This window comes from Chelonia mydas, chromosome 18 (assembly GCF_015237465.2).
Source record: "Chelonia mydas isolate rCheMyd1 chromosome 18, rCheMyd1.pri.v2, whole genome shotgun sequence".
Lineage (NCBI taxonomy): Eukaryota > Metazoa > Chordata > Testudines > Cheloniidae > Chelonia > Chelonia mydas.
The window spans coordinates 18,679,096-18,701,020 of record NC_051258.2 but is presented as its reverse complement, the minus strand read 5'-3'; the positions used below and the strand labels follow the sequence as shown (position 1 = coordinate 18,701,020).

Genomic DNA, 21,925 nt, shown 5'->3' with positions numbered 1-21,925 from the left:
TTAGCTCACATTTCTGATGTCCTGTCCCTTTAAATGTTTGAGCACCTCCCTTCTCCCCCGAGTGTACAGCCTCATTTTTGTGTTGGTTTCAGGTTTGCAGCAGACATGCCAAACCTGCAGCAAAAACACAGAAATTGGGTTTGTTTTTGGCTTAATTGGCTTGTGAGTTGCTTGTTGGCTAGTAGTTTGTTGCTTGTTGCTTCTTCTTTTTTTAATTGGCACCACCAAGCAGGGGCAAGGGGGGGCAAGTAAGGGCAAGCAGGGGCAAGGTTGGGGAGAGAGTCAGGGGTGCACAGCAAGCCCACCACAGTCCTCGACTGCAAGCCAGGGGGGTCTAGTCACATAGAGTGTTGGGGTTTTTAGGGATTGGCTTGTTTTGGCCTTGTTTTGAAATGGGATTAGCTTGATTTTTGGCTTATTGTGAAAGTTGGGGTGCTTATTTACTGCGTGAAAGTTGGCAACTGTGTTTTGAAGTCAGAACAACAAAGGAGGACAGTGGGCAGTTGTGTTTCTCTTAGTTCTCTTTGTGTCTATGTCGGTCTCCTTCCCTGCTTGGTCCAGCTATAACACCATTGATGCAAATTTTCCTTGAAGGGAATATGCTCAGGCAAGACACCATGCCCATACGTTGGGAAAGTGCCAGCTATTGGAGACAAATTGCTAACAAAATGCAATATATCTCTGTGATTCAATTTACGGAAAATCCATTCATTGTGTTTTGGGAGATATCTGCACTTCTTTTCTGAGTATTAACAAAGAAAGATACGAGTTCAAGATGCAAATTATTACAGCCTGGTCTCATAGCAGTATTTCAACTGTCCAAGGGAACTCCACCATTATGATGTGGTTAAGGACGTTACAGGAAGCCCAGGACATGGGATTCATTATAGGATCAGGGCCACTTCCTGGAAAGATGGAAACTGATCAGTGTCTTATGCAGAGACGCTAATAGAATAAGATGAGGAGGTGCTTGAAGCTGCATGATCTGTGGTTTGTTCATTAAACTGATGGGGGTAAACAAGTAAACAGATACTTGGACCAACATCATAGACTTTCATATAGACAGACCCTCCTGCTTTTTATCCAAAGCATTCAGATCAAGTCAAGAACTGTCTCTTTGATTTGTTTTGTTTTTCCCCATTGGAAGAAAGATGCTTATTTGTAACAACTGGCCCTTCTTCCGGATGAATATTTTAAAAATACTGTCACTGTTAATGGCTTGTGACTATACCTTTTTCAGTCTTACTCAAAAATTTCAATAAAATTTAAGTGGTTTTTTTGAACGAAGTGCCAACCGGAATGTTTTCTTTTAAAAAAAAAAAGTCAGTGAAAATATTTTAATAGATTACACATTCCCTTGTAAGCTTGCAGCCCAAAAATTGCACCACCCTCAGAGTGCCAGAACTAGAAAGTGAAACGGACTAGAATCTTATAAACAAATGTGAAATTGAATCATCTTAATTTCATTGTGCAACAGGAGTGAAATGCAAATAGGAACTAAACAGACCTGCAGCCCTCAAATGAATATTTACTGACTCTTTATGAAGCTTGTGATTTATATTCAGAAGCATCCTTCCAGGTTGAGAAGTTCATAGAATTAGGCACATCAGTAAGTTCTGTAGAATTGGGTGTTAAACAATGATGTCAGTTAGAATCTGACCACTCTTTTAGGGTTAGTAATCTAAGGGGTTATTAGTGAGAAATTTTAAAGTCATGTCATTAGCATTTTTGTTACAGCTGTGTCCCTTTAACCCCAGGGGTCTATAGCTATGAAGGGTGAGACTGCACATTTGCTGAATGCTTTGGGCAAGAGGCCGTGCACATCTGCAGCACCCCAGGAGGAGATCTGGGAGGTAAACGTGACTCAGTTTCAGCTTCTTCCCTGATGGTCTTTTTCTCGCACAGGGAAATCATTTGCACCACCGCTTTACTGGTGCAGCTGACTTCCTCACCACGCCCGGCCAGTTCCATTGCCTGGCACATGGAGGCAAAGGAACTAACATTCCAACTATCTTCAGCCTTTCCCCATCTACCTGCTCAGAGATGGTTCAAGGCAGCCTCACCTTTATCTCCTCATCCCTATGGCCCAGCCATGATATGGGGAGTGCTAGCATGGCTATCTAGGGAGGCCAACGGGGGAGGTGTTTTACTCCCCCTAACTCTCCTGCATGGCTGTGATAGGGCCAGATTATGTCCCAGCCTAAGTATTTAGAAATTCTATCATGACCCACTCCAGTACCCCTATTAAATAGTAATGATGCTTTGCATTTATAAAGCATTTAATCCCAGGAGCTCAAGGTGTTCCGCAGAGGTTAATTAATCAACCCTCACAACTCCCTTCATGAGGTAGGGCTGTATTTATCATCCCCATTTTACAAATGGGGAAACCAACTCCCAGAGAAGTTAAGTGATTTGCACAAGGGTCATTAAGTAAGTCAGCAGCAGAGTAGGGAAGAGACTCCATGCCAGAACTCCTGACTTTCAGTCTCATGCTCAAACCACTAGCTCATGCTCCCTTTCCATACAAATTGTGGCTGTACAGAGATAGGCATCCAGCAATCTGAATTGCTGTTTGCTTGTTACAGTGAATGTGCTTGTCCATGTAAAAGAAAGCTTGGGGAAAATAATAAAAACCAGCTGCCTAATCTGATCCTTTGCTGGATAAAAGCTCGGACCTGATGCAGCATGTACTAATTTTGTCAAGGACTTGAGACCGAGGAAAGAGAAAAAAAATAAAAGATGCCATTAAGATAAGAAAGTTTCAGAAACAAATCTCTGGACTTGCTGTCTAGCTCGCAGTACTGCTTTGAGCTCCATCTGTTCCAATTCTCCATGTGCTGTCTGCTTTCCCCTTCAAGGTCTTTGGAAGGTCTGCTTTCAATTTCAGCAAGATGTTTCATAGCCCATTGGGTGGTCATCTCAACTGCTTGTTAAAAGCCTGCCATTTCCCAAATGTTCAAAGTATAAAACAGCAAATGGGTATTTTCACTGCACCATTGTAACTCCTTTAAAACCCAATTTGCAAAACACTTGTGTGGACATTAGGGAAGCCAGGGGCAGGGGAACAAGTGGATTTCATCTCCAATTTAGGCAAGAAATAGTGTTACGATTATTAAAGCTAGGAGTGTATGTTCGGTGCCAGATAAGAGGAAAAGCCTCACACTTGAGGAGCCCACACTTTAAGGCTCTGAGCCCGCAAGCAGTTTCATAAGAGGGGAACCCTGCAGCCATAGAGAACAGCTTGCCTAGCATTATTTACCTGCCGAGGCCAGTGGAAGCAGATTTAGCATCTGCTTGCAAAGCTTTGCAGAATGATAGGCACAGAGGAAAATTTCAAAGGGTAAAAGTCACCCCTACGCAGACGCCCCACGCAAGACCTGTGCCCCACTTAATTAATTAATTGAACTGATGTATAGGTCTTGTGCTAGCCTCCTATCCATGAATGAATTTCACCCATACTGTGTAAGATTCTCCCAGGCTCTGGGTATGAGCCCTTATGCCAGATATGAACACACTACACAGAAATTATTCAATAAAATGTGCTAGAGAATGTAGGGCAAGTGGCTAAGCTTGCCAGATGGAACTGCCCTTTCTACATCATTCCCAGCCTTCCTGCATTAACCACCACAGATAAGGACAGGCACATTTTGTGTAGCAGTGCTTGTAAGTGCAATTGCCATGGAGATCAGGAATCTAGTTAAAGCTGGAGAGTGCACTAACTCCACTTGTGGCTGGAATAATACCGTCATGGCAGGCATCACAAGATGGTGCTTACACATGGTCTTCCGAATTCTTTTTATTAGCATGCGAGCAAATGGTCAGTCTTGGGAAGACATGCTATGTTGCTGTTAGTTAAGGTTCTGCAAAAGAGGATCTTGGAGAGGGAGCTGGGTCAGCAGCAGCTGAGTTTGCTGTCTGCCTCAGACTCTGATCGCAGTCAGTTCCTGAGGCAGAAGAAGAGGCAGCAATACTTTGCATTCTTAGAGCCCTTAGCAAACATTAAAGGCACGTCTACACTGAGTTAAAAGACCCGCGGCACTGTCATGGCTGGCCTGGATCAGCTGACTTAGGCTCACGGGGCTTCAGCTGCAGGGCTATAAAATTGTAGATGTTTGGACTTGGGCTGGAGCCCAGGTTCTGAGACCCTGCAAGGGAGGAGGGTCTCAGAGCCCAGGCTCCAGCCTGAGCATCTGCACTGCAATTGGATAGCCCTGTAGCCGGAGCCCCACAAGCCCAAGTCAGCTGATCTGAGGTGTGAAACTCGGAGCCATAGGTTTTTTTATTTCAGTGTAGACAAACCATTAGTAAGCCTCAGAACAACCCTGTGGGGTAGACAGATATTACTGGTATACCAAAAGGGATGAACTGAGGCACAGAGCAAATAAATGACTTGATAACAATATTAGATAATGAGTGATGGCCAAAACTTGAATCCAAATGTCCTAGCTCCCAAGTCCCTTGCATGAATCACCATGCAACATTCCCACCGCTCAATGGATGGACCTGTACCGTTACGTAGCACTCTGGACATTCTCTGTTCTGGGACTAACAGAGCTAGGTTACGTTTACAGACAGATTCCATGAATGTGTTAAAGACAGCGTAGAAGTGATAGGAGAAATACTCCCTCCCAGACCCTACCAAAGGAGACCGTTATGAAGGTGATTTCAAAAACCTCTTTATGAATGTTAACCAGAATTGATATAGAAAATGTTGCTATTAATTGGCCTTTAAATGCAAAATATTCCACATAAGAGGCCCCCACTGGTTGTCTAATGATAGTCCCATGATTGCTTGCTTGCCTGCTTTTCAAGATAGCAAGCACATCACAATAAGCAATAGGCTTTAATTTTGCCAGTCAGATTACATATTGAATGGTTGATTGAAATGGAAGGCATTGGTTTCTTTGGTTTACAAACTAATTTAAAAAGCTTTAATTAAATACCATTTTGGCTTTGGAAAAAAATTTTAAGGGAGCATAAAAGTGACCTGTAATGGTCTTGTTCAATCTAATTAAAACTTTTCAAACAGTGTTTTTCTAATGGACTGCATGGTGGAGGAACAATCTATTCCAGCCTACCAGAGGAATAAGCTCCTTGCTTCTCATTCCCTTTGTCCTCTAGTATATCTCTCCTAGCCGTGGTGGTGGGGGGTGTCTGGTTGGACTCATACTGAGATTTGGGAGACACACAGAGAGAGAATCTACCAGGACTGGAATTCTAATGAATCCGGGGTCATCAGACACTCCATCTGACTCGCACAGTTATGCTGTATTTCCTCCTCTCTCCTTGTCTATCCAAAGTGTGAGCAAGGTGAAGAAGACCTTTAAAGCTGGTGGGCTTGACTGCCATTGGATCAATGCGCTGACCCATTGAATGGCATTGAACACCGTGGTGAGGTATTTTAGCTGGTTCTTTCACATGCACATACCCTATCAGGCCGCCTGGACACAGCAGAATGTCAGACACTTAGGGTATGTCTACACTGCAGACTTACTCCTTCCCCCCTAGGCTTGAGACTCCAAGCTGGAACATCCACACTGTTATTTCTAGTGTGCTAGCTTGAACCTTGCTAGTGCTAGATAGACATATGCTAGTGATGGGGGAGATACTCAGTTGTAGTGTAGACATACCCAAAGTCCACACTACTGATGGCTCCATTTAGGTAGCAGCTCAGCAGGTCACTAGTAAGAACTTGTATTCCTTCTATCTCTTTACTGCAAAATTAGGACTCTGATTATGTAGCTTATTCCTTTCTCAGAAATAACATTTTGTCCTTCTCTTGCACCTCACATCTGAAGATCTCAAAGCACTTTACAAGCAGTAGTTCATCGAATCTGAGAACCCTCCGTGAGGTTAATAATAGTATGATCCCAGTATTGCAGATGGGGAAATTGAGGCCCAATAAGGCTAAGCAGCTTGCCCAAGATCCCACAGTGTGCCAGTGTCAGATTTGGGAATAGAAGTCACTAGAGAGTGGCAAATTATTAACACATTATTTATTGTTATTGTTATTATTATTATTATTATTATTAGCTCTTGTTTTCCATGTAGGAGGCAGTGCAGGATTTGACTTCAGCTCTCAAAGAGGATGCAGCAGTGGTAATCCCAGAGATCCTATCCTTAAAGCATGAAGCCCAAGTGCTCATCACTCAGTGGCTACTTGACCACTGCAGGACTGTGTTAACAGAACTTGTTGCCGATAAGGACCTTCCGAAGGAAGAGACTTTCAAGGATCTCATTGTGATTGGTGGATCTTTAATTAAAATTAACAGCAAGGAAGCAAGATGTCACATCTTATATACAGACATCTTAATTGCAGTTGGTAAGTTCTTTTCCTCCTGTACAGTACATCATTTTAACTGTAAGAGTTCGGTTATTGATACCATGATACTATGCAGCCCCGTGTACCCCGAAAGTACTTTACATACGCTGCATGCAGGAATCACTTTGCCTGCTGTGGGGAATGTCGAGATTCCTGGGACAAAAGACAGAAAGTGTTACGCAGCCACACTATATAAGTGTTAGGAGAGAAATGTCAGAATATTTCATCACCATGGAACAGCAGGTGAATGTAAGGAGGCAGAAGGTGATAACTCAATGGGACCAGAATGGGACTGGACATTGAGGCTAACATCCCACCTCTTGGGAAAAAGCTATGAAATCTTCATTGGTCATGACCTCAGTGTTATGTTTCTTCCAAGAGAGCGTTGGAATGGGAATGGTGCCTATTATCACCATGCAAGGTCATCACCGATGCTGACCCAGAAGCCATCACCAGCTACACTTCAGACAGGGCCCTTCTTTTGGGACCTCCCAACCTAACTACTGAACAGGCTCACTGGTATTTACTCTTATGGAGGGGCCAGTGGCAGCTCCATGGTTAAAGCTGAGTTGAGTTCTGCACCAAAAGGAGGGATTATGTAACATCTGACTAGTGCCAGTGTGGTGCTCAGTGCTGACCATAGATGAGACCTGATCCCTTTCAGTCCCAAAGCGTAGCAGGTTAGAGCTGGTATGATCATAGTCAGATCATAGTGAGTCACAGTGAACTGGCTGAGAAAGTCACAATTTTTTATACTGATGAAAACAAAGGAAATGTTTAGAAGACCCACGACAATCAGACGTGGTTACAGATTCTCAGTTAGTTGTTCCATAGTAACCAATTAACTTACAAAAGAACTCCAAATGCTTAACATCTGTTGCCATAGTCTAAAAATTGATTATTGCAAGTAGAAGGTGAAAATCAATACCTTCAGTGCCATCTTAGAACAATAGAGTGATTTGGCTGTAACACTGATACAACTGTTGTAGGTTTCCTTGGTGTATCTTTCTGGATTGGGTTTATGATATTTAGTCACTTTATTGGTATTGACCAACAGGGAGGTATGAGGATGCCCTTCTACATCTTCAGGAGTCATTTGGCCAGGCTATAGCCGACAAATCTGCCAACGCTCGACTTGCTGTGCTGCAACTGAAGAGGAGAAACATGTTGCCAGCTGCTCGCTCCTTGAGCACTTTAGCTGAGAAAGGCCACGGGGAGCTGGGATTCCTCTTGAACTTTTTAGATGCTAAGCAACGACAGAACCTCTCTCAGGTACCAGCCGTGTTAGTCTGTATTCACAAAAAGAAAAGGAGTACTTGTGGCACCTTAGAGATGAAGTTAGCTGTAGCTCAAGAAAGCTTATGCTGAAATAAATTGGTTAGTCTCTTAGGTGCCACAAGTACTCCTTTTCTCTCAGGTACATCTTTCTTTGAGGCCTCCTCTAAAGCCACAATAAACAAAACCGCTTTGGGAGCCTTGTGCAGCCTGCTAATGGCTTGGGAAAGAGATAAAATTAGGCTCAGCATGGTGGGTAACATATGGACTTTTTTTTGTTAATTAGCACTGGCCCCTGTGATTTGCAGAACTCCAAGCTTGCAGAGGAGTGAGAGGGGGTTAAATAACGGAGGCATGAATAGTTGCCTTCCTCCTCCTCCTCCTTCTTGATTCTGGAGGGGAGATTGAGTCTCAGTTGGAACCCAATGACTGTTGTTATTACTTGAGTATAATCAGTGATCCTGATTCGGTCTCTACTGAGTCACCAGCGCCACCTCCAGCACCATTTCAAGTCACCATCCTTGGAAGTCTCCACTCCAAGTGTTGACCAGCCCTGACCCTATTTAGTTCAAATACTATGGTGACAAGGGCCATGTGGGTGGAAGGGTGAAATGGACCAATAGATAGAAAGTTAACAAGACCATTGCCCAAGGTATTGCATGCATCAGGGCATCACTTATTCTGAAAAGTGATAAACCAGGAGAAGGTCAGTCTGATGATGAGCAGTGCTAATATTCACTTGCGCATCTGCAATTCCAATTACCCAGAAGCTCTGTGTTCTGAGAATGCTCCTTCCTAATCAGAATCAGTTTGCTTCCTTTTATTCAATTTGTGGACTGTGGTTTGTGTGCGCTCTGGTGGGAAGCTATATTGTTATGCTTTCTCCTGGGTTATAAAACAAGCAACACGCTGATACTCTAAATGCATCTTGAGAGGAGTACTTGTATGTATTTTAGTGAACCAGCAGGAGAACATAAGTAAACAAGTACTAATTTACCAGTCCCTAGACACACTCCATTACCATGAAAAAAGCCTCTCTCCTCTGGATCACATGCAATGTTCACTCTGCTGGGGGAAGAGCTAGGAGATATTAGAAGTAATTTGCAACCATCAACAATATAAAGAAGATAAATGTGCAATCAAGTGTTTCTTTGGAGACCCAAGAGCAGGTGCCTGTCAGTGAAGAGAAGGTTTAGAGCTGAATTCCCCAAGTGGCCAGGTCACTCTGTCTGCATGGGAGTCTCACCGCTATATCCCTGCTCACTGCTTTGAAAGCACAGGAGTTCCTTCGAGTTGCTGTTAAGAAAAATGTACTTTTTGCACCGTTTAAACCAGCCTGACTTTTGGGGCACTCAGTGGTGCTACAGATAATGAAATCTTCAGAAGCGGGAGAGAAGCTTTTTTCTGCCTTTTGTGGGCAGCTTTGGCAATGGGTCAGAACAAAACCTTTGCCAGTGGCTGATTTAATCTGAGATATTCCTCTCCCCTGCCAGAGATGAGGCAGCTGGGCTGGTTTCAAAGAAGCAAGTTGATAGGAGTATTAAAAATAAAACAAGACTCTCTTAATATTTTGTTTGTAATCTGACGGACAGAGGAACTGGGTGCACATTTGGACCTCAGCCACTTGGAGGTCTTTCCACAGAACACTTGTCTTGACTGCAGAAGGGTTACTTGCTGCAATTATTTTTATTAGTGATTAGCCCAGAATAAAACTTGTGAACTAAGCACCCCCAGATGGTTCAGTGATTGAAATCTCCACTGGGCTGTTTTCCAGGTGTTTTACCTGTAAACCCTCGTTGGGCGCACATGGTAATTTAAGTACCAGTGTGTGTAAGGGAGTTCTTGGTAAAAGCACAGAAACTATTGGACACACTTTGTGCTAAAATAAGTAAAAGAGGACCTCAAAGTGCTTTACAAAGATGAATCAGTTCATCCTAATTAAACCCCTGGTGGGGTTGGTTCCATTGTTATCTCCAGTTTATACAGTGGGAAACTGAGACATAGAACTATTCAGTGAGTCACCCAAGGTCACAAAGGGAATCAGTAGCAGAGCTGGAAATAGAGCTGAGGAGTCCTGATTCCCCCAATACCTACTCTAACTACTCGTACTGCACACGTTGATTCTGAAGTGTTTGGGGACAAAGGGTGCTGTAGAAATATGTCGTTGTTATCCTGGAGTCTGGTCCAACAAGTTAAAAACAAATTAAAAGCTATCTGTATGAGAAAGGGTGGAGAAAAGAGCTCTCCTGACACTTGTCAGAAGAGAAGCCCTTATTAAAAACTTAAAAAGCAAAGGAATTACAAATAATAAAACCCTCCCACTACAAAGGGTATTTACAGTCAAGGAATCCAGGTGCTGAGGAGTCTGAAAATAGCAGAAAGGTCACTTGCGCCTAAGAGACTGAAAGATTGTTTTGACTCCAGAAGGTCAGAGAAAAGGAGCTTGCTGTGTCCGACCCTGCAATTTCTGATGTCAGAGGTTAAATATTTATTGCTGGTTGCCATCTGTTGGTTTTTCCCCTGAGCTATTTGCAACTGCATCCCCGCAGAAATACTTTCAGGGCCCAATGGAGCCCCATTGTGAGCTGGTGTGATTCCAGCAACATCTAAAACTGGCCCTCAGTATTAGGCAGCATGCTGGCCCATTCCACACACTGTTGTGTGCAGGAAAACTCAAAATTGGCTTTGGGAGCAGTGCTAGTCATTTGGGAAAACAGAGGTTTTGATTTGGTTTTCAAAGAAACCTAGGGGATTTAGACACATACGTCCTGTTGAAATTCAAAGCCCCAAACTGCTTTGAAAATCTCTACCAAAGGCCTTATGCTTCTGTCCTATTTCAGATTGTTATTATCTGCATATGGAGTTGACAGTCTGCTCTCACCCTAATTTTTCCAGATGCAAACATTTAAACAGTTGAGGTCATGTTGGTGATGCGAAAAAAGAAAGATGTTTCTTGACTGCAAAGCAACTTGCTGTAAAGCAAAGTTAAGCCTGCTTTCCATGGTGTTTTCTGCACTCCCTTTCTGTAGTTGCTTTATAAGTGTCTTTGTTCAGAAGCAGCTGTACAAACTGGGCTGCTAATTAGTGTGTTTTATCTGTACTGTACATTCAAATGGGCCCTCTACCATTCCTTTATAATAAACTAGAGACTAGGCAGCTCGCAAGATCATGATCACCATGTTTATTCCAGTAGTGGAAACAGAATAGTACAATTTAGTTCTCAGAAACTCTTCCTGTGAGTTTGGTTGAGGGGAGTAATCCATAATTTCCCACCAACCAGCTTGTTTAGATCCAGCAATGTCAGAGATCCCTGCTTTCTGTCTGAAGGAGCCAAAGCAGAAACTTACTTAACAATCGGAGCTGCCTCTGCTGTATTGAGCTTAACCTGAATCCTGCTCGACAAAGTTCAATGCAAAGTTAGTCAATAAAGATTGGCGCTAACTGGAAAAGGTCTTCACGACAGCAACAGAAATGTGCACAGGTGGTTTCTCTGTCACTGAGAAAATATTTATCCTTAAAAGGGTGGAGCATTGTCTATTAAATGTACAAACATGTATTTCAAAGAAATGCCCTGTGCTTTTTAGGGCAATGTGATCTAGCACTCACAGGAAAAATTCTATTGTGTTAGGATGCTCCTGACATAAAGCTGTGGGCTTTTTTGGTTCCTGGTTCTATCTTGACCTTCTGTTAAAATCTGGCAGCTAAGAAAATCCCAGTATATTGGATAGTTGCTTTCAAAACAGCTCTAAATATAAATTACATTTGGTGACCTTTAAATAGTATAGGCAAACAGAGGTCTGGCGTGTTTTCAGATAAACCACCTGGCACCTTTAGGGCCAAATCCATTGAAGTCAATGGAGCACCACTGATTTACACCAGCTGAGGATCTGGCCCCGAGTCATGCATTTCTAGGTGCAGGCGTGTGAGTCTCAGTGTTGATGAGCATGGTCATAAATAGAATTCCACATTTTTAATGTAGGAATGACTGGCCTTGAGTACTGCCTAGACCATTAGGTGCAGAGAGTTGTTCCGTGTCAGGAAAAATCGTATTTTCAGGCTCTCAGATTTGACCACTGATGTTGATGCATCTTCTAAGTGGGTTCATTGAGTAATAACCAGTTCTAATCCAGCTCAGGCTGGCAACGATTGGAAGTTATGCTCATATAGTGCCCGTGCAGTAACCTGTGTGAAATGAGGCGGTGGGGTTTCAACCCAGTTCCTGGTTGAGCCATGTCAGTGTGACATAAAATCACCGTCACAACCGGCAGTGTCCTGAAAAAAACCCATGCACTGGGGGTGAAATTAAAAGGCCAGTACAGGGCTCACAGACTACGGAAGTCCTAAATAAGCCTTCTTAATAGGCCCTGTCCTGGCCCTTTCCATAGAAGTGAATTTTTGGAGAAAAAAAAAATCTACCCTAGAAGTGGGTAAATGTCTGGTGGGAGGCAAGCTTGCTTATGCTGTATCTATACTGTGGTTGAGTAGAGGACTCCATTCTCCACAGCTGTTAGTCAAAAGCCTTTCACTGGCACTAGAATTCACACCAAGTAATAAAAAAAAATGCTTAAAGCTGCTGGAAGAGAATAAGGAAGCCCAGCATTTGTTACGTCCTTTTCCCCTAACACCTCAATTCAGGAAAGTACCTAAGCACATGCTTAATTTTAAGCACCTTGAAACCAATGGGATTTAAGCAGGTGCATAAAGTTAAATATGGGCTAAAGTCTTTCCTGCATCGGGCCTAAGACTGGGCCCAGGACTTCCTGTGACAAGCTGAGCACATCTATCTTCCACAGAAAGATTCTGCAGGTGGAGCCATTGATAGAAATTTCAGAGAAACTCATCAAGAAGCAACCTCACCCAGAGGGGCCACATGTGTTCAGAATGGTCAAAGCCAGCCAACCTTCACCCAGTCTGAAAACAAACGGGTCATTGAAGAAATAATTGTATCATATCAAGAAGCGCTGTGACATAACTTTTGAAATCTTCCACGGTTTGGAAGGTTTGCTCACTAGTCGAACTTGTCAAGGCTACATGCTTTCTCCAACTGCCAGCCTTTTGACACGGGCTAAAACATCTGCTTCTATTCATGATGACACGAATGAAACCAGCCATCCAGGGCTTACATGCTCTTAGCTGAGCCTTGCCTAAGACTTAACGTTTGTGATAGTGTTGTATATAACTTAAGCATTCCCTCTGCTACAGCATGTAAAAGCACTGCTTCATTTATGAGATTAGCAGTAATGAGAAATGCATGAGAGGCACACAGTTCTAATGGAACTTTCCTTATTGATCTTTCCGAACCTGAAAAATTATTTGGCTCTTTCAGCCTTCTGAGTCGTGGTGTTGGGTTGTGGAGTTTTTTGTTTGTTTGTTGTTGTTGTTGTTTCCTTTTGACAAGAGCTCATCGCTAACTTGCATTCAAGAATAATGGTTAGTAAAGCCATCAGATGACTAATTTTCCCTGAAACCGGAATCTTTCATTTCAGTCTAGCTCCATCTTTGCTACAAAGACCTGGGTGTTTACACAGAGATTCCCCTTTGTGCTCTTAACATGGTTGCTTCAGAATTATTTGCCACGTTTTGCATCAGGTAGAGCACGGCAGATAACTGAATGAAAACAATGAGCCAGCAGAATTGGTACTCTGACAGATATGGCAGTTTCCTGCCATATCCTTGCAAGACCTTATTGTATTAAGTTCCAAAGACTATACTGAAAACGGGCCTGACAAGTGTGGACTTTTAGGACAATAAGTATTAAGTGGATTTCCTGGGGAATCTCTGGGGAAAGGTGAATGCAAATTCCCCCAACTCCAGTTATGCAAAAACCCAGATGTTTGAAGCTATGCTCGGTGGAGAGAGTCATTGTCTGCTGATTACCTATTAGAGAAAACCAAGATCAAAGGCCTGAGCTGTATAAAGAAATGGCTGGATCTGCCCAGTCTTTGTTCTGGTTCCGGATTTAAGATGGATGAATTGGTAACCACCAGGAAAACCCAGTTCTGGGTTTTGAGGGACTAAAATCTACCATAACCCCAGGTTGGAGCTGGTGGGTGACCTCTGTTAAGGTTTTAGCGTGTGTGTACGTTCTTTATTATCTTTTATATGCTTTCTCTATGATGCTTTCACCTTCATAATAAATGTGCTTGCTTAGAAGGAGTAGTGTGGTAACTTGTAACTGCGGGTGACACACTGGCCATTGCCCTGGGAGGGAAAGCAAAGTGCAGGTGCTGGCCTTTTCAGGAAGACTGGCTTGTTGGGGATAACAGAGTGCAAGACAGGCAGCTATGTAGACTTAAAATCCCTGGTCAGGAGGGAGTGTGACATTGGCATCCACCTAAGAGTGGTGCTGCTGAGAGCTGGATGCTTAAAGGGAGTGCCCTTGATGGACTATGGAGGAGGACTACAGGTGCAGTTGCCCTGAAACTGTGACAGGGACATAATGCGCAGGAACAACTTAAATATCTTTATGCAAACCATCTGAGAGCAGATGAAAACAGCAAAATCCAAACAGTTCTCGGAAGATCTGTTTGTTCTCTGTCTTGTGGGAGCTGTCCCAAAAGTGACTAGGTAAATGTGGCATGATGAGCTTGCATGTTAATCATCTCTCAATGACATTTTGTGTGTTGAAGGGGTTTCTCACTACCAGACTTAAAATGCAACTGAGGATCTAAGAGTCAAGGGTCTTTCCGCTTCATGCATCATCACTCATGACAAAGATTCTGCAGATTGGATTTTATCCTCAGTTGAATCTGTGCAGCCCCATTATCTTCAATGTGTGAAAGAAGCTAGAATTTGGCCTTCCAGCTGGGCCTCCACCTGTTGAGGGTGTGTGAATCAGATAATAATTCAGCTCATTCTATTGCTGGGCTGGCTTTGCAATGTGAACAGAAGTAAAAAGTAGCACACTTTTTTATTATCCCTAATCTGAAAGCATTCAACTCTGTCTACACCTAGGGCACAGAGCAATTGACTAAAAGGGAGTCATTTTTATACAGTCATCTTCCAGAGCACAACCGCACTTTAAACAGAGAGGAGCAAATTGTTTCCATGAAGAGACAACTCAGTCTGAGTTTCGTGGTTTGTTTCCTCCATTAAAGGGGTTTCTGGGAATTCTTTCCTGGGTATCTGGCTGGTGAATCTTGCCCATATGCTCAGGGTTTAGCTGATTGCCATATTTGGGGTCGGGAAGGAATTTTCCTCCAGGGCAGATTGGAAGAGGCCCTGGAGGTTTTTCACCTTCCTCTGTAGCATGGGGCACGGGTCACTTGCTGGAGGATTCTCTGCTCCTTGAAGTCTTTAAACCACGATTTGAGGACTTCAATAGCTCAGACTTAGATGAGAGGTTTTTCGCAGGAGTGGGTGGGTGAGATTCTGTGGCCTGCCTTGTGCAGGAGGTCAGACTAGATGATCGTAGTGGTCCCTTCTGACCTTAATATCTGTGAATCATTTCTGCACATAGCAGTTTAAAAAGAGGAAACTGGACTTCAGAAGGAACATACTGAGAAAAAAATAGCAAAAGTACACATCCCCAAAATAGCTCCTGATTCTGCATTCATTGAAGTCAATGGCAAAGTGCCTATTGATTTTGTTACTACAGAGTCATACCCATCAGACCCTGGGTAGCAGGGTTCTTGTCCCTGGAGAAAACTTGCAAAATTGCACAATACCAAGTTATGCATGACCCTCTCTGCTCCCACAACCAAACTGATACATAGGCATGTAGCTCATCATTTCACCATTGGAAAGAGGTCTCTCAATATATCTTAGGTAGCAGCTTGTGGTCACTACCAGGCCCATAGGCACTGACTCCGAGGGAGCACAGCAGCCCCTCCCCACCTCTCCGTCGGCGCCTCCCCCTCTCCCCCAGCACATCCTGCCCACTGCAATCAGCTGTTCCGCGAGGTGCAGGAGGTGCTGGGGGGAGGGAGGAGGAGCGATGGCGGGACATGCTCAGGGGAGGGGGCGGAACGGGGCAGGAAGAGGCAGGGCGGGGGTGGGCCTTGGGGTAAGGGGTGGAGTGGAGGCAGGGTCTGGGACAGAGCCAGGGGGAGCACCCCCTGGCACATTAGAAAGTCGACGCCTATGACCAGGCCAGATTGGATTTGAACAAATAATACAGCTAGAGATACAAGACTGCATTTCCAGACACTCTTCCATTAATAGTTTTCAAATGCCATTGGAAATTTTACCAAAACCCAAAGTAACTAAGCTCATGTTCTTTCCCAAAGAAAAGCATACGGTTATCAGCAGATGTTTGGAATAGAGTCTGTGAAATTCCCTGAATCTCAGGCTAATCTTTTCAGAACTCCCATGGGACAGCCCTCCTGAGAGGTTTCCAGACCCTTTGCGCTGCTACTATAGACAGAGACTCCAGGAAAGTGTCTTCGCCAAGGGGCAGGAAGAAAATATCAACTAGGTAATTATCATGGTCAGCTGCGGGTGACAAACAGCTCACAGTAACCGCCAAAAGCTCATCCGAGAATGAAGAGAATAAAGATACTTTCCTGGAAAGATTACATGGACACAACCTGTTAGAATCCTTGAAAATCATGCATGATGCCTCTAGTGAACAAAACTGAGGGTGTGTCTACACTGCAAAAAATAACCTGGTGGCAGCAAGTCTCAGAGCCTGGGCGAACTGACTCAGGCTCACCAAAAACAGCAGTGTAGATGTTCCCGGTCGGGTTGGAGCCTGGGCTCCGAGACCCACCCCTCTTGCCGGTTCCAGAGCCCAAGCTTCAGCCCAAGTGGAAATGTTACACCAGTAATTTTAGCCCCATAGCACAAGCCACATGAGCCTGAGTCAGCTGAGCTGGGCTCTGAGACTTGCTCTCTCAGATGGGAGGGGTTCCACTGTGGACAGACCCTGATATTTTTAATAACTTTCTCCAGTGATCAAGAACTGCAAGCTTGGGTCCATTTTTACATATTATTGATTAGTCTTTCCATAGAATCTTTGAAGTTAGAGATCGACAAGACTGCTGAGGTCTAATCTAGCCGTTATGAGAAAGTCCGTATAATGAAAAATTACGACTTTTCTGTCGTTTTTCTCCCCCCAGCACTCTATAGACTTTAACAGACACAGAAAAGTCCCCTGCTATCATTTCTATAAAAGCAGTCAAAAAACCCATGGATAAATTACCACGCTCTGTTCAATTCTATGGTTTACAACAATTTCTATAAATCTAATGTGGTCCTTTTCCATCATAGTCTATACGACTTTTGCATGAGGGACTTTCTAGTGCTTTGTCTGGTTTAGTTTTGTAGGAAAGACATTAAGCACCTTTACAAATACTAATGAACCCCTATACCCATGTGACACTGGTCAGTATTGTTCCTGTTTTACAGATGGATAAACAAAGCACAGAAAAACAAAGTGTTTTAATAACCTGGATGAAAATAATGCATCATTTAACCTCTTTAGTAACACACGCTCTGTAAAGGTTTGTTTTAGGGGGTAACAAGGTGGCTTCCCCCTAAGGACTGGAGGCCAGCGGCCAGCCAATCCTCATCACAGAAGGAAGAGCTTCAGCCCATGTGTGCTTCACCTTGATGGGGCCTGATAGAGGATTAAGGGATTTCCCCTGTAAAGGGCAGCAGGAAGATGGCGGGAGAAGGAGGGGGGTTCAGGAAATTGCAGAAAGGCTCCTTCAGAGAAGATGCTGACACCAGGGGAGTTGGAAAGTCAGAGCCAGGAGGCTGAACTCCAGCCTGGAAGTGCCTGGGAGTGACTGTTGGTGAGGACCCAGCTCTGGGAAGAAGGGCTCAGGACTCCCACTGGAGGGGATAGAGACACTGAACTGGGGTTGGGGCCAGGAAGGTCAGTGTGGAAGGACCAAAGAAACGGGACCCCAGGAGAGGAATGTTTAACTTCCCTCTGGACTGAGTTATTAAGGGGCCCTGAAGAGGGGAACAGAGGCAGAGTCCTGCAGAGTGACGTCTGGCCCCAAGGTTGTGCTGAGCAGGCAGCTGACCCTGTTCCATAGGGGAATGGCTGCCAAGACCAAAATTCCTTTCAAGTTTACATTTGAATATGATTGGGACTTCCACGTTGATATTTGAATATGATTATACCCATGTTCTCTCCCAGCCCATGTGCATCTGGTGTTTGCCTTTAAGACCGGCTTGAGTGCTTAGATGAATAGGGATGTAGTTAAGCATGTGCTTAAATACTTTTGTGGATCAGGGCCTTGTGGAGGAGATATGGCTCAAAGGACTGTGATGTACAAAGCTAAGGAAGAAGCTAGCAGACTCTAAGCATGTGAGTATTCCCAATGACTGCAGTGAGATTACTCATAGGCTTAATTGAGGCACCTTGCTGAATCAGAGTTTAAAGTTAGGGATAGTATCAAAGGAACTGAGAAATGGGTCAGCACTGAAAGTGCTCAGGAGAAAAGCCTTCGTGCTGAGACTAACTCATGTGTAGAACAGACTCTATCAAAGGCAGTAAGCAGAACTTCAACCATAAACATATTAGAGAGGGGAACCAACACAGCGTGCAAAGACAGATGGATGGATGTGTATAAAAGCTGAAATACTACTTGTTTGGCTCATTTTTAAAGGAATAATTACCAGTACTTTCTCTGTCCATAGGTAGCAGCCCAGGAAGGAAATGCATTGATTAAGGACCATCACTATGAGACGGCTCTAAATTATTACTCCCTGGCTATCTTAACAAGCAACAATAATCCACAATACCTTCGGCAACGTGCTGCCTGCCTAATGCACCTGAAGGACTATGGCCAGGCTTTAAAGGATGTGGACAAGGTGATCCAGAAACATGAGTCTCATGGCCTAAGAGCTCAAGTGGAGGATCACTGCTCAAAGGGTCAGATACTCTTATCACTTGCAGAAGCAGAAGCCGCAGTTAAAGAGTACATTCAGGCATTGCAACTAGACCAGTCCCTGGCCTTGTGCAGCATCACTAATGGCCCCGGTAGGAAAATTTTGGCCCAAACATTTCACCAAATTGCACAACATTATTTTGAAATTCCCCATTACGAAGAGGCCTGGAGAACTGTGGATTACGGTCTCATAATTGACAAAAACAATAATGAACTCAAGAAACTAAAAACAAGAATTAAACGAGAGGCATCCGGGTGCAGTGTTCATTAATCTGTTCTGTTTTGCCCCATGATCCATTGGCTATGGTTTTTGTTTATGTGAGAACAAAGGAGAGGGTTAGAAGTTTACCATATACAGCACCATCCAATTAATGTTCTGAGTATCTTTTGCATGGCACAATATGAACTCTGTACTGTGTACAGCAGAATCAAGGGTTTCAGAGGAAGTTACAAACATTAGAGCAAAACTGACCAAGAAATTGAAGTAAAGGAAAGGAGTGCAAACTTCAATATCCAGTATCTTTTTCAATTATTTTTGACACATTTATTAAAATTTAAGATTTTGTTATGGAGCAGGTATTTTCTCTGGATAGTCTGAAGATTAATTCTGGCTAGCACAGTCTTCTGTCAGATTGAAGGGAAATTCTAAATGGCGTGCAATGTTTGTGAATAATTAGTGTATTAATACTATTGACTGCTATTCTTTTCTTTACCTGTAACATTCATTAGCTGTCTCAAGAGATCCTGCGCTGTATATGTCAAATGAGGAGGTCAAATGGAAGCATTATGACTGTCGCAGCAAAGAAGACATTTGCTATGCATTTTATGTTGCTCATTGGTATTCAGTCTTGCCAATATCCCAATCCTGAGATAAGGGGAGCTCCGCAGCTGGGTTTGAGGGTGCTCAGTCCCTTTACCGAGCAGACCACAAATGCTTTATACAGACAATTGCTCGTAGGCTAAAGAGACGAGCAGGATTTAAAATAAGTGATTTAAAAATGTACCTTATTCATTGGTTCACAGGAAAATCATAGAAAGTGCTCAATACACAGACCTGGGGTGGGCAAACTTTTTGGCCTGAGGGCCACATCTGGAAATTGTATGGCACGCCATGAATGCTCATGGTTCTGGGCCAATGGGAGCTGCGGGGGCGGCACAGATGCAGCCCCCGGACAGTAGTTTGCCCACCCCGATACAGACCCATAGCCTCAAGTTATCCTTATATAACATTTATATAGTGATATTCCTTAGAGGGCAATCAGGTCAGGGCCATGCTGTGCTAGGGGCTGTACAACTGTATAGCAAATGACAGCCCCTGCACCACAGAGCTTGCAGTCTAAGAGACAAGACACAACAGGCTGATGGAATTCCACTGGACCAAATAGAAAACACAGTGCAGAGAATGGTGCATTGGATGGGGAATGGACCGGACAAAGACCTTTCCAGTTGGCATCCACTTTGCATCTAGAGTGAGTACACAAAGTGCAGAGCAGTGGCACACGGGGCCCCAGAATGGCAGTGCTTTATAGTCACTTTGCACTGGTGTAACCAGTGACTCCAGGTGGCCTATTCCATCTCCAATACCAGAGTCCATGAAATGGGACAATATAATTATGGGGGGGAGGGGGCAATAAAAATCTGCTGTTGTAAACAATCTTCAAAACCATCCTGGAAAACAAGACAGTTGCTTTACTATTTTGATTTAGATTAGAAGGGGAATCGGAACAAATTCACCCCTTTTGTGATGAATTTACATTGTTCACTGAACGACAACATTCCAGTATAAAACCGCAATTGACTCCCCTGGAACCAACCCAGCAGCCAGTGAATGTGACTGTAACCTTTTGACATAACTGTTTTTTCCACCTTCAGAGCACAGGGAGGGTCGGGTTGGGTTTCTTTTCCTTTTCAAGGTCAAGACAGTTTCCAACGAATTTACTGCTGGAGACATTGAGAAGTAATTATTCCTCCTGATTGGCATCAAAAAGCCATAGAACAGCTTCTTCCCAAGCATGAAATTATATTTTTTAGACTAATGGTGGCTACACTTGCAAGCGGAAAGGAGTAGGCTGGCTTGTGGAGAATACTGATATTTCTTCTGCAGCACAACCACCATTAAGAGTTTTACAGCACATCATTTTGGGAATCATTTTCGGGGACTGGTTTGTTGTTGTTGGGATTCACTGAACTAATGAGTCACATCACAGCCTCGTGACATCAGGTTTCCTGTTAACATGTCTTCTCTTAATTGCTGTTTCTGTGCCCGAACAACTGGTGTCAGTCAGCCGATCACGTCTCTCTCATGCAAATGTGCGCCTTTCATGGCGTTTGCAGGGCTGCTGTCCAATCACACTCTATATGTTCCCTGTTGCTTGCAATTTGCTTCTTGTCAAGACAATTTAATGCTGGTGAAGGTGCCACATAGGCATCCCTAAAGAATGAAGGCCTCGAGGCCCTCTTACACAGGTATCCAAGTTTCCCTAGCCTGTATTAACTTCATTCTGAGAGCCCACTGACCAGATTTTTCTCTGTTATCACTGTTGTAAATCAGGATTAATTCCAGTGTAAAACCTGTATGAGACTCAGACTCCACACCTCTTGGGAGTGGCTGGGGGAAAGAACTGGATAGCTCGTTCAGCCCTTGGTCCCTCTGCTGAGGGCAGTGTGTTGCCAACCCTCACAATTTTATTACGAGCCTCACAATAATTGGTGTTTTCCCTTAAAGCGCCAGCTCCCAGTGCCATGTGAATCTCAGCTTGCATCTTTTATGTAAACATCTCATTGTCACGGCTGCTGCGAAGCATGAAAATGGGGCCTCAGCACAGCCTAAAGGCTCAAAAGCCAGAAGGCAAATCGCGAGCCAGAAGCTTTAGCCAGTTTCTTTTAATATTAACCTGATCCCAACTAAGTAACGTATGATGTAGGATGTCAATTTTTTGTAGCTTCGCCTTAATAAAAAGTTTCAAAACTGTTTTTAAAAATACATTATTTAAAACAAACTCATGATTTTAAGCCATTCTCATGAATTTTTTTGAAGCCCAACTCATGATTTGGGGATGGCAATACTGTGAGAGTGCCCAAAAGGGGGATAATGAGTAGCAGTTTTAACGGGATACGGGCACATGGCCCACTAGAAACAAGGCTAAGATTCACCAACTCATTACACACAAGCCACTGGAAAGGCAAACTTGGAACTACAAAGAAAGGAATTGTCTCCTGCTGCTTGATTCCTACGGGGTTCAGGGAAACAGGACTTCATGTAGAATCTTTATAAATGAACAAGATTGCAACAAAGGAAATGCCTGGCTCTATCATCGATTTCTCCCTCTAATGGAAGCAACCTACAGGGCGCCAAACTTTGGCTATGGTCTTGGCTCAACAGGGGTAATAGATACAGCATAAAAGGGGTGTGCACACACAGTCAAAGCATATTCATTTAATATTTGGGGGGGGGGTGCGGGTAGTAATTACCCAAGATTGTAGC

The 21,925-nt window shown here is 43.7% G+C and overlaps 1 protein-coding gene across 1 annotated transcript in view; it reads left to right on the top strand.

Moving 5' to 3' along the window:
* Positions 1–21,414, top strand: part of TTC34 (tetratricopeptide repeat domain 34) — a 45,268-nt gene extending 23,854 nt beyond the window's left edge. Inside the window, exons 6-8 of the mRNA XM_027832375.3 lie at positions 6,052–6,322; positions 7,380–7,594; positions 18,191–21,414. Of these exons, the coding sequence (XP_027688176.2) occupies positions 6,052–6,322; positions 7,380–7,594; positions 18,191–18,712 (1,008 nt within the window). The 3' untranslated portion in view covers positions 18,713–21,414. The remainder of the gene's footprint in view (positions 1–6,051; positions 6,323–7,379; positions 7,595–18,190) is intronic.
* The last annotated feature ends 511 nt before the right edge of the window (positions 21,415–21,925 follow it).